The 13,690-nt window shown below is 38.4% G+C and overlaps 2 protein-coding genes across 3 annotated transcripts; one reads left to right on the forward strand and one right to left on the reverse strand.

The window, feature by feature from the left end:
• Nucleotides 1-9,516: 9,516 nt before the first annotated feature.
• On the forward strand, nucleotides 9,517-11,113 carry LOC107216919 (ADP-ribose pyrophosphatase, mitochondrial). Its single transcript, XM_015654258.2, has 2 exons — nucleotides 9,517-9,973; nucleotides 10,068-11,113. Exons 1-2 carry the CDS (start codon nucleotides 9,622-9,624, stop codon nucleotides 10,700-10,702), a joined length of 987 nt encoding a protein of 328 aa, XP_015509744.2. The 5' UTR covers nucleotides 9,517-9,621; the 3' UTR covers nucleotides 10,703-11,113.
• LOC107216970 lies at nucleotides 10,879-13,332 on the reverse strand. 2 transcript variants are annotated; one of them, XM_015654320.2, is made up of 4 exons: nucleotides 12,844-13,332; nucleotides 12,479-12,760; nucleotides 12,140-12,355; nucleotides 10,879-12,074 (listed from the first exon to the last, which is right to left on the reverse strand). In XM_015654320.2, exons 1-4 carry the CDS (start codon nucleotides 13,117-13,119, stop codon nucleotides 11,766-11,768), a joined length of 1,083 nt encoding a protein of 360 aa, XP_015509806.1. In that variant the 5' UTR covers nucleotides 13,120-13,332; the 3' UTR covers nucleotides 10,879-11,765. The 2 variants fall into 2 exon arrangements, with proteins under 2 accessions (XP_015509806.1, XP_046591550.1); XM_046735594.1 differs by having other exon boundaries at nucleotides 12,836-12,969.
• Nucleotides 13,333-13,690: the final 358 nt, after the last annotated feature.

Raw genomic sequence — 13,690 nt, forward strand, 5'->3', positions numbered from 1 at the left:
CAATCCATAATTAAAATTAGTATTGTTACCTCGACTCTGGGCTGCTCACACTTTCATACGCAGCAGTTCCTGTGGCACCTCAGGTTTATTGGTGAAGCGATGCACTTTTTACATTATACAGATCTTCACTAGCCTTTTATAGTCCAAAAATCCACACCACAATAACACTCACTGATTCTGCACTCACTTTTTATGCTACAGCTGTCTGTTTGAACCGACTGAATAATCTTGCTAACAATGCAACAGCGTATTTGCCGAAAATAAGCCAAAAAAATAGTAAAATTCGCACACGACGCACAGAGACAAAACACATATCACTAAAATCTGAAGTTACACAAAACAATGAAAACTCGGGACACGAAATTCACCTTCAAGGTTCGCAGGATGTTTTTGTATCAGTGACTCGGTTTTTCTTCAGGCTACACGCGGCTCCTCGTGTATTATTCACAGATGATTATGGTGGAAATGCACTGATCGAATAACGTTACACAACCTGAAGAACGCGGTCTGAATGTTGAACTGATACTGAGAGCATGTGACTTCGCTCCGACTGTTCGGAATCGACTCACACAGCCCGGCACTCAGAAGAAAGTAAAATCAGTTCTCTGGAGTACGGAACATAATAATCCCCCCCCCCGGCCTCTCGCTGCCGTTTGGCCGTTGGCGGTGGGGTAGCTGCACGCGCCACCTAGCTGCCAATATTATTATAGCCATTCTGCTGTACACAGCTGTCCTAAGATTTTCAGATGACGTACGTGCTGCAATAGACGAACAGATGATGACCATAGCTGTGTTCCTGGATTTTGCAAAAGCATTCGACTCGATAGATCACAAACTGCTACTGACCAAGCTGCGCAGACTAGGCTTCTCAACGGAGGTCATTCGATGGCTATATGCTTACCTCGCAGGACAAAAACATGCGATAAGAAATGGATAATATAGGTATATCTTCGTGGCAAGAGTGCTGGACGGGAGTCCCACAAGGCAGCGTATTAGCACCACTGCTATTCTCACTCTTCATCAACGACCTTCCCACGTGTCTGCGCTACTGCAATCATCTTTTCTACGGTGATGATAGTGTTATTTATCTCACCTGTAAATTAAGCGAACTGGAAGAAAGTGTAACCAAGATTAACGAAGATCTTGCGGCAATTATGGAGTGGTGCAAGGAAAATAGACTCAAAATGAATGCCACAAAGACAAAAGCAATTATCTTCGGCAGCGCCTTTAACATTAATTCTATAAATGTCGATCAGCTACCAAAACTCATACTGGGCGAGGAAGAAATAGAATACGTTGACAACTTCAAGTATCTAGGAGTCATGCTCGACCCGAGGCTCTCATGGACTTATCAGGTCACAAGAGTATGCAACTCAGCGTCAAGAACACGATACTGTCTTCGCCAATCGGTAAATAAGGTCGGGGTGTCATTAAAGCGACAGCTGGTCGTCAGTCTGGTACTCCCAGTATTTGACTACTGTGCAACAGCTCTTATAAATCTAAACCTTAACCTGGAGAAGAAGTTATGTGTTGCGCTGAACTGTGCCAGATTCGTACTGCGAAAACGACTTGGCGAGCACATCGATGGCCCGCGCCTTAATCTCGGATGGCTTTCACCGGAAAATCGTTGCCTATATTTGATAGGCTGTCTCTTCTAAGGCATCCTTGTACTCAACAAAAATGCCCTGCTAGGAAAGCACATCAGACTTAATCATAATGTAGCCAGGCACAGAGATAATAACAGAACCGATACGCTAATTGCGCGAATTCCAAGGACAACTATGTTCAAAAACTCATTCATAATTACTGGCACTGATCTCTGGAATTCGTTACCGCCGGACATTACAACAAGAACAACACTGGAGGAATTTAGGACGCGATGTTTCCGTTACCTTCACGCGATGGAGTAAACAAACTACGATTAGCAGTGCCTTGACGAAATACAGTGCTGTGAAATGAACGTATTCAATCCTAGCAATCGATAAATTAAATTATCATTTTTATTTTGCTATGTTAAGCAATCTGATACTGAGAGACCATACAATTAATATTACCTAAAATCTTGTACGATTCCTTGTTTATTATTATTTTATTTCATTTCGTTTTTTTTATTTTTTTTTCTTCGCTTTTTTATTCTATTTTTATATCGGTATACCTGAATATCTGTATATTATTGATATAATTAACAAAAACTGTGTACTCTGTATAAACAATAATAATTACATAATTGTATGCCTTATGGCCGTTAGAGGACTTTGTTCTACAGCCAATAAATAAATATTACATTATTACATTCTGGTCATGAAATGATGTAGGTGAAAAATGATCACTGCATATTCTCCAACAATTCTTTAGACATGTTACTTCAATAGCCTCCATCCATTTTTTTTTCAACTCATTTTCATGAGGAAACCTGGATAATCAGTAAGACGTGAACGAAGTTGGCTGGTGAGATGATGAAGTAAATGAATCGCAAAGAAAAATAATAAATAATTATAAAGGTTATATTAGTTGCATGAAAAAGAATGGTAGAAAATAAAGCTAGCTGTGAAGAGAGCTTTTTGTTACAATAAAGTGAATGATAAAGTAGGATGAGAATAGAACTGAAGTAGGTTAAAAAGAACAGAAATGTAAGAAAATGTAACACTGGAAGGCAATCATTTGAGAATATCATTATATAATGACGAAAAACAAAAATGAATAAAATTGTATTTTCTTTCATTCTCGTATGAATATATTTCGATAAAATCTTAAAAATTAACAAATATTCTCAATTATTTTTTGTTATTTGAAAAAACTAAAGGGACAATGTCTTAATTTAATTATTCATAAAAAATTTACTGAACTGTTCAGCATAACGTTAGAAGTACTACACGTTAGAATTCCCTTAAAAAATTGCTTTCATTGATGAAGAGTACTTACTGGTGGAAACTGCGGGTTTTGTCAAATGGGATGGGCTGCTTTTTGCAGACAGCACAAGTTATCGTCATCGTACTTTCTCAGTAACAAGAACTCAATAAATAAGCTGATAATTTTTGTATCACGTAATCTTTGAAAGTATAAATCGCGATTTTCTATACATTACTTTGAATAATCTTAATGATTTGGATACTTCGCGAATTGCTGTAAACAAACAAAACAAACTAACCTATACGCCGTTAAGTCTAGTGCCTGACCGTACGTGGTCCGAGAATTCAAATTTTGCTAGGCGCGTGCAGCTACCCCCACTGCTCCCGCTCGATGGGAAGAGCGGCAGAGAGGGCGGGAGCGCCGAGCGGAATCAGTCGTCTCCGAGCAGTAGAAGCGGAATTACGCGTTCGTGGTCGGGATTCAACATTCCTTCAAAAAACCGAGTTACTGAAATAAACACATCCTGCGAACGTTGAAGGTGAATTTCGGGTGCCGAGTTTTCATCGTTTTGTGTAACTTCAGATTTCAGTGATGTGTGTTTTGTCTGTGCGTCGTGTGTCAATTTTACTATTTTTTTGGCTTATTTTCGGCAAATGCGCTGTTAGCAAAATTATTTAGTCGGTTCAAACAGACTGCTGTAGCACAATAAGTGAGTGTAGAATCCGAGTGTTATTGCGGTGCGGACTTTTGGACTATAATAAACTAGTGAAGATGTGAATGATGTGAAAAGTGCGGCGCTTCACCGACAAACCTGAGATGCTGCAACTACTGCATGTGGAAGTGTGGAGCAGCAGTTCTTCACAGATTTAAGCAGAGATTTCCGAGTAACTTCTCCATTTCTCGGCAACGTTGGTGAGTTTGCATGTGTTAGGTTATGGGTATTTCCCTGGGATTCCTTTGTCACGTGGCGTGGCGGTAACAATTGTTACACAAATCTTCGATTTCTTAGCTGCATGGATAGGCTCATTCACGATCGCAACGTGCTTGACTTTCAGTCGAATAATTGTTTTTTCGCAATTTATTTTACTGTAGCTTACTTAAGGGTAGTAATTTTACACGTTGCTAAAAGTGGAATGAGCATCGCGACAGGTAACCATCGCTTACTCGGCACTCGCGAGATCGAATTGTACTTCGTAACTGATGTAATAATCTACGTTCGAATTTACCGATGATGCCGTTTAAGTGGTGGGTTCACCTGAGGTTCTAAAAGTATTCAAATATCAACATTATTGTTAAATTGATAAAATTCCAAAGTCTGGCATAACGTAACGTAAATTTTCAATCTTTTAACATCCAACAAGTATTGATCAACTGCAGGCTTAGCTCGCTTAGAAAAATGCTAATTGGCATTCAAGATGTTTTAATCACTTTTACAAAAGTTTAATGTACCGATAGTCTGCCAAAATTTACTAAAATAACAAATGCAATATTAGAGTTGGCGGGATACAACCGCGATACTGTATTCTGAGAAGGCAGACTACGATAAAAAAACATTTTGCTCCCAACAGGTAACCAACGAAAATGTAAGTCAGTGACCACGGCGCAAATGATGAAGAATGATATCTGTTGGAAAAAATGGAGAATCGTTTAGATCGAATATAGGTAACCGGGTAGGTAGGTAGACGTTTCGGGATCCGTCGCGGGGCTTATGCATGAGTGTGTGAATCTCTCTTTTCCGTTGGGTGGCTTCGTTGGGAAACAGGCGAGGGTAGGAAGGTCGCGATGTACCGTGATGTTACTAACTTTTGTAATCCACAGCGTCAAACGATCACAGACATTTTCCCAAAAGACTCCGTATTCGAGTCTCTCTAGTATTTGAAAACATTTGAGTATAAACGAAATTGAATTTTCCATTTATTGTAAATCTGCAACTATTTTTCAGTCGTTATATAATTCAATTATTTAGTCATTACCGATCGTTATTCCATTCGATTAATCTCTGTGATCGTCTGAATGGGCAAAACGCATCTCTGGACCATTTATCGCGTTCCGTGGTACGCTAGATGGGGAGAGATGCTGAGCTCGAAGACTTCGCGTCGAAGAGGACCGCCGACCGTCACGCCACACAATAATGCATGCCCTCCAACCACCCTCCCAATTTCAATTTGATTTGTAATCTGAGAACAACAATCCGCATAGCAACGTATCTGATATCTAAAAGATGCAAATGCGGATTGGGTTTCTACAGAATTTTTGGGACAAGTCCTAGAAAATACAAATTTTTTGACAGTTTAATCTGTCGCGCCTTATTGCGCGTAGATTAATCACGAGAATTGAACGCAGCTTCACGAGCGTAAATTAATAACTGAAGTTGGACACGTTTTTTCGCACGTCTATTTTGCAAAAAGTATATAAAAAAGTTGCGCACTCTCGACGTGCTGATTTTACAGTTCTTCAGGCAACTTTTTAACGAATTATAAAATTTTCAAGTTGCACGACGCCTTTTGCGCGTGGACTTGATACTTTTCAGTTATGAGAGAAACCGCGGCGTTTGAAAACCGGCGCTCGACGCGTAGGAACAAAAATCTCGGTAGTATATACCGATAGTGAAAAATCGTAGCGTAAGTATTTATTAAATATATCTGAAACGTACAGAAATACTCGTTTAACTGATCGTATTATTTTCTGTTTCAGGGCAACAAAACCGATTTCTTAACAAATGCACTGAGACCCTTAAAATGTTTCTAAAAAGATATTCACTTTAATAACTCAAAGCAGAAAAGGATGTTGAATCAAAAAATTTAGAATGTTTTGTATTCGTCGATACAATTGATAAACGACGCAATGAATATTAAAGCGAATATCATGTTGGTTCCTACCCATTTTTTGTCAGTGTATGAACTTATGTGACGGTGCTAACCATCCCTTCGTCTGTTTCAGCTAATAAAACCTTTGTCCGTTTCAGCTAATCAAACCTCTTGCCTGTTTTAGCTAAACAAATTTTATGTTTGTTTCAACCAATTATTTTGCCTCGTTTTTCGTTAATTATATTTTTCACTTACCTAAGCTCAGTATATTTTTGTCTGTATCGACGTATGTCACTAATTATATTTTCATCTTTTTCAGGTTACTGAGTTCTGTTGACTGTATTAAAAAATTAACGTTTTATTTTTGAGGCTTAGGTCTGGTTCAGGGTCAGTCATCTGTTTTCATCGATACACAGATTTAGCAGTGTAGTTCAGAATCATCATGATCACAAAGTGTAGTAAAATTTATTCAGCTGTATTTTTTTTTTATATTGGTTTAACGGTCTTTTATTGCGATCGTTGTAGTGTAAGAGTTTTTTTTATCGAATCGCTCGTAGGTCATGTTCGGCTTGTATTTCACTGTAGAATTATACAGCTCTGTCGTATTTTGGTGGTTGTGCTTATTCTACTCCGATTTCTTTCCATTTCTTCAAAGATTTCTGCATCGTCATCTGATAGGTAAATACCAACGTCTTATAGCGGTTCGTATTTCCGATGTTGGTTTAGTTGTTGATTTTTTCGCGTATTCACCAGGTTCTCCATTTTAGTGACTAGCTTTTACCTCATAAGAAAAAGAAACCGTGCGCGAACATCCGAAGTCAATCGCCGTTCGCATATAAGATAAAAACAATCACCCTTCATCCATAATTAAAACAACCATCTTCCATCCGTAATTAAAACAACCACCTTTCATCCATAATTAAAACAGTCATCTTTCATCGATAATAAATAGTGCGCGGGTTATATGAACTGTAAAATTTCGAACAAGTTGCGAATTTCCGCGGGTACAAATTGATTGGGAAACAATTCAGCATAATTAAAATGTGAAAAAAACTCGGTTGCAATGCTTCGAAGAACGTAAGATCGATCTTGCAAGTATTCTCTGTGGAGTAGACCTACTAGGGATACCACGTAATAAAAAAAAACGCGCCGGTTGCTCTACCGCTTGCGGTGGTGTGGAAACGAGTGAACTTATTTTTACTGGTCAAATACTAACATATTGTAGGTTTTTAAATGACAATTTTATTCTTAACTCATTGTCAATAAAACTCATGCTTTCATAATGTGTAACGCATGTGGAATCGTAATACCTCCTGATTTCTCTAGTTAAATCAGAATGAATTCCACGTAAATACATATTTGTTTTTGATGAATTTCGTTTCTTAAATAAAGTTAACAAAGTGCACATACCTTTTGCAATTTAGAGTTTGGCAATTCTACCATCTTTATTCCCCGCTGGGCCTTTCGCAGTCTATACAGTAAAATTGTTGAATTGTATAAAAATTCGAAAGTTTTACTCGCTACTCACTGAACAACTCGACTTTTTGGAGAAAATAGTTCAATTTCAATTGCCCATCCGGCACAACATTCCCAGTATTTTTTTTTTCAGGAATCTTTTGTGGTACAAGAATTCATGAATTCAAATTTAACAGCGCCTTTTATGTGTAAACTTGATACTTCAAGGTTCTGAGCACAAATCATTCAGCGCAGTAGCTAACACGCGTGACGCACAGACATTGATCAAACAATTATCAACTTTACTGTTTGGATCGAATTATGTTCATCCGGAATCAACCGGGTGCTCGGATTAAGTTGTTACAATGAAACACTATATTTGCATATTAAATGAGCAAGTCGCCCGTGACAAACGATAAAGAACAAAAAAAAACAAAGCTCGTTCAAAACAGTCTACTAAAAATAAAAAAACAACGATATTCAAATTTTTTACGATCGAGATACGGGTGATCCGTCTAAAAGACACATTGTACAAGATGGAATACAATAAGAAATTAACTCACATCTTCGCTTTTGAATCTATATTGTAGAAAATTATTTAAAAATTTTCATGACAAATATGTATACCCGCTTGATTTCTAGATTACTCAACTGAATCCACTGTAAATACTTTTTCCAAAAAATCGTTACATTCATATACATAAAAATAAAGGCAATTAATATGATAACTTGCGTTTAGTAATATTATCAATTGATTCGAGACGCAATTAAAAAACATTATACATATGTACTACTTTCGAGAGAAGGGAAGTGATTCGTCAAGAATGCAAATCAAATATCACTTGGAATAAAAAATATGAATATTTGAGTAGGATAACTTTTGAACGGGTGATTATTTAATTATTTTTACTGAAAGTATAATTGTGAATAAAAAAGTGTGTACAAAAGGTCGTACCAATATCTCCTTTTCACTTCGTGGAATTCTTCTTCTACCTGAGTCTGCAAAATTTATAAATTCTTTTTGCGGAAATCTATAGAAATACTTCGATAGATCAGAAACTTGTCTCGGAAAAGACCAATAGAATATTGGAAGCAGAACACTTTTGAAGCTTCCGAAAGGTCTCACAACCCTTCATCTGTATTTTTTTGACAGAGATATCGTAGATAATTGATGAGAATTTCATTATAAAGAATCCGGAAAATCCATCATCAGGTAATATCAGTCGTCAGTTTCTGATATGCTATAAATAGTATTATCACACAATTGTATTCTCTGGGTAATATTGTTATTAGGGGTTACGGGAAAAGTGCTAAAATTCCGCTTAAAATAGTATCGACTTTGTCGGAAATACGTATTTACAAATTCGAAATTTCTACAATCAACACGGGCACTTCCATAAATGTATAATAAAGTGGACAGACATGAGTAATTATAATCAGTACCGCCTGATAATAAATTTCGGAACAATCTTGAGTTTCGGGGTTAGCGGGTAGAGTCGCAATCTAATCAGGTAATATGAAGTAAAAAAAAAAGGAACCGTGATCATCTTTAAATTTTCTTAAATCACTTTTGTGATAATGATTGCTTGAAGTTCATCGGAGTTTGTTACAGCATGGACTCAAACATTAGTAACAATCGAATCTTACCTAATTTCCAAAAAATATTCACAAGGAGTATTTTTATGTAGAAAGGTCTTGGTTTTCCGTTGTAAGTGAACTGTATTTCCAAAAAAACCACGACAATCTAATGTCAGTTAAGATATTATTTTTATATGTGAGCTGCATCTTCTTTCGGAATAAAGATATGAGCGTTGACTGAAGCATACGTATTATTATCCTCAGTTAACGGTACGAGTTAAGTATTAAACACGTACAGAAATAACATAAGGTACATATAGGAACAACTATATATCTCCATTCCTTGACTAACTGCTTCGACTCTGTCCCCCATCCTCTGTATTAAGAAAAGGTTTCTAACTCTGTTAACAGTAAACCAGGTACATGTTTATTGAGCATCTATTTAGAAAACATTATTTTTGTCGATCCGATGGAGTTAGATTGACATTGCTGAATTTGCCCAAATGAATTTGCGTAGTTGAAAAGTATATGGCGTCCAGACAGGGTTATCTGAAAATTTCAGCCTGTTTACGTTAGTCATTTTATAGGCATAATAATATTCGACTCTACATTATCTGGGTACACGCGGCGAGCGATGGTAACGTCAGTTCCTGTCGTCTTTACGTACCGACCGCTTGACGGATCGAGTTGCGCGTGCAAGGAAAGACGCAGAGAACGCCGCTTTACGATGAATTTATCTCGTCCATTTTCGTTTACGAAAAGTCCCATAAAGCTATCAGTCTTCATGGATAATATATCTTCAGTCAACGCTGTCTATGAGGTCTATGATTTCGCAGTACTACGGATCGACAGCGGCCATTTAAAAAACGAAACTTGGAGGAAGCGAGAGAGATGGATATTAAAAAGAGATAGGGAGAATGAAAAAAAAATAATGTATACATACAATACGAGGCTGTTTATCTGCTTTGCCCACTTTGTATTCAGTTCAGCGTCAGAGTTGTCATCGGCGGTCGAGAGTCAGCTGAATAAGCGCATTGGATCCGAGGCGGGCGATCACATGCGCGATAAGATAATAAAAATGATCCACCAGAACTGTCGTCAGGGTGTCTACCCGCGCTCAAGCGTAAACAGGTTTGAAGTACCAGAGGACAAAGTGCCCTGGTCCAAGGAATTTCCCGATTACAATCCTGCGTCGTACTCGGCGCCCACTATCCAGGGACAGCCGTGGGCAGATCCAGACATTAGCGATCCCCAATTCACTCCCAAGTGGAATGACGTGGATGGTAAGAATTACGATAATACGCTTTGAACTTTCAACTCGTATTATTTATTTTAATTGTCATGTCCTGACGACTTCCTTTTCGGCAATCCCCCCAGGCAACGTCAGCCGCAAAAGCCACACCGGTGAGTATGCGATCAACGATAAAGGATTTCCACTGAATCCGGTGGGTCGCACAGGAATCATTGGCAGGGGTCTACTGGGTCGCTGGGGGCCAAATCACGCAGCAGATCCGATAGTTACACGTTGGAAAAGAAATGGAACTGGTGCCGTTGAGATAAGCAGAGTGACAGAAAATCCTATCCTTCAGTTTATCGCTGTGCAGAGGAAAGACTCTGGGGACTGGGCTCTTCCAGGGGGGATGGTGGATCCTGGAGAAGTTGTAACTTCTACACTTAGAAGGGAATTCATGGAAGAGGCAATGAACTCGTTGGAGAAGGATGAGGCACAGGTTGAGGAGCTGAAAGAATCGCTGGCAGAATTCTTCAAGAAAGGAGATGAAGTGTTCAAAGGGTATGTTGACGACCCGAGAAACACTGATAATGCGTGGATTGAAACGGTAGCTTTAAACTTTCACGACGAAAACGGAAGCATTGTTGGCAAGCTGGAGTTAAGCGCTGGAGACGACGCCGCTAATGTTTGCTGGACTGACGTTAATAAAGAGCTTGAATTGTACGCTAGTCACAGAGATTTCATTAAACGAACCGCACAAATGCATAACGCACATTGGTAGCAAAAAATTTTTAAAACGAGATCGAAGATTATAGTTGGTACTAAATATGTACATGTGGTTCAAGGCTATTTTTTATATACGCTAAGGTAAGATTGTTGTTATTATTATTATTATTTCATGAAAAATGTTAAATCATATTTTTCTAACAAGTATTATAATCTATTTTTCTACTAACCTTTGGAGATAAGCGATAACAGAAAATCCGGAATAATTTTATCAGATACAAACGTTCACTTTGATTAATTTTCATAATTCAGTTTCAGAATATTTGAGTACAAAGTAGACTGTACACCATTTTTTGTCATTAGAGACCATAGTTACAATTTTTACAATGTAAGTTTTATTCTTCAACACATAATATAAAAAATTAAACGTAATACAATAAAATTATTTTATATACTTGTATAGAGATCCAAAACTTGTTTTCTTTCTCTCTCTCTCGCTCTCCTTATAATTAGATATCGTTCTTTTTCGGGCCTTGCAATGAAACAGTTCGTTCAACGAGAATATACTGTGCCACAGAATTGTACGTATGACGAAATACGAAAATACTCCCTTACATAAATCTAGTACGTAACCATTATTATAATTCAGTCAGGTAAAGACGCCTTCTCACAATTATCTCATTGTCAAACTTAGTAATTTGGAAAGTTATTTACAACGGTTTTCAGCCACAATTTTAGCAACAAAGTTTACAAATCTATTGTACACCTAATATCTATGGCATCAGATTGACAGATATTAAGCATGTCATACACAGTTATCTAATATCTATCTATCGTAAAATAGTGGGATATGATTAGTTGAAAATTGATTTTGATTATCCATTTTGCTATCTCTACCAGTTTTATACATTGTATAGCTGCGCAGGAATGGACTTTAATGCTTTTGCGATAGTCCTAGGTAACACATATGCCAAGAATATCAAGACACTTTGCAACGTATCTAATTCTGAACAACTGTGACTCCACCTGCTCAATATTTCCGATCTGAACAAGTCGTAGGCAGCTACGTTCTTCATCAAATAATTCAGACGCGTATGCGGAAGGAAAAGATCTGCTTCTCATAAGCCGACCAACTGCACCGGCAAATAGCTAGACTTGTTAGTGTGCATTTGAGTTTTTTCTATCGGCAAACATCTTGTAGAATCATTTGCAAATTCCGGCTCATGGACTTTTTGTTGAGTTGATTTTTCCAAGTTCAATGCATGCTGAGCCTGAGGCTGACCCAGTTTCGCTGCCTCTGTAAATAGCTTTCGTGCCATCTTCATGTTCACCTCCAATCCGCCTCTACCCTGAGCGTGGAAAACTCCTAAGTTGTACATCGCATCAGCATGCCCATTTTCTGCAGCGGCGCGATATCGTTTAGCAGCCTGAAAGTTGAGAGATTATCAGACGAAAACTTTTACTCTCCAGTTAGTAGGTTTGTTTTCGCTACCTCTTTGTGGTTTACTGAAGTACCCAGTCCCATCTCATGGCATACAGCAAGATTAAACATACTAGCTGAAGATGCCAAGCTAGCACCGGCAGAAAAGTGTTTCACAGCTTCTTTGTGGCGTTTTTCCTCCAGCGCCTTCATTCCCATTTGGAATTCAAATTCTCCCATCACTATTCGATGGATCCTTGTGAAGTCATCCCCTGCATCCTGAAGGGCCTAAGCGAAAGGGACAATTATTAATAATTCAACAAAACGGAAATGTACAATCAAACAATGTTCAATTCAACCAATGTAAAAAATAACATTAACATTTCAAAGTACAGATCTTGGCATCTTTACCTCTTCAATGGTGATTGGTCCGTAAGGTTTTTGTGAAGTACAACTAGAGTCTTCTGAGCTCTCTTGACGGTCTTCACTCCGGTCCCCATTTCCTACGCAATTGGTTATCGGCAAGATGTGATGCGGTTCAAAGGACATAAGTCCATTCAACAACTTGGAAATACCAACTTGGTGCGCCTGAGATATTCTTCTACGCCACACAGCTTCAGGGTCAGGACCGAAAAATCTTCGATGAATACAAAGCGACTGGCACACCACCAAGCCCAATGCGAGGAGTCCGGACTGAGCAAAAGTGATTAAAGTTTATTTAGAAAATCGTATAAGTGTCATGAATTAAAATAGTGGGTGGAAAGTTACCATCTTACCCATTCAACGGCTTCGACCCAAGAATATTTTGGATTCCAACGGTACCCGCGGCTCTTGTCGCCGTCAGGTCCAGCGGCTCCGAATCCGCGACAGATGTTGAAGTATCGCGATATCGAATAATCAATGGAAACTTGTTTATGAACTTTAGAAGTTTGGTTAACCTCACTTTTACTACCACCACTACCATCTTGCGACGTGTGTGGGTATATGTTTGTCCAACAGTTGGCCCGTCGCTCCAACGACTCGCGAATTCCACGTGATACAAATTTCCACATTTTACGATTCGTTCAAGAAACGTTGAAACGCGGGCTTTACCTAATTATGTGAAACTGGACACCGATCAAGCCCTAAAATTTAAACACCTTATCCTATCCCAACTACCAAATCCCACAGAACACCGCCAAGGTCCGAAGCCTGCACTTCAGAATCTCCTCTGGCAAGTTACACATACATACGACATGCATCGTCGTCGACCGCGCGAGTGCGCATGTGTGACGTATTTATTTCGGCTGCTGCACATAAGCAGACAAGTATAGTACACATATTACGTGTGCATAGAGGTAGGATATATTCAATTCGGAGTATTACGCGCCGACGTGAAATAGTAAATATCCTCTTTCACTCTTTGCAAACTTATCGGGTTGAATTTTTTCTGGCAACTCTGAAGACGCAGGTTTTTGACAGCCGACAAAAACTCTACATATACAGTATCTGGAACCTGTTTGATGATGAATAATATGTAATAATCTCGTTCAGTCAACGGATATAACTTTAATTATATATTCACTTATATTCGTTTCATAATGCTGATCAAATTCAATTTGCAACATGGTTACTGCACAACTT

This window comes from Neodiprion lecontei, chromosome 3, assembly GCF_021901455.1.
Source record: "Neodiprion lecontei isolate iyNeoLeco1 chromosome 3, iyNeoLeco1.1, whole genome shotgun sequence".
Classification (NCBI taxonomy): Eukaryota; Metazoa; Arthropoda; class Insecta; order Hymenoptera; family Diprionidae; genus Neodiprion; species Neodiprion lecontei.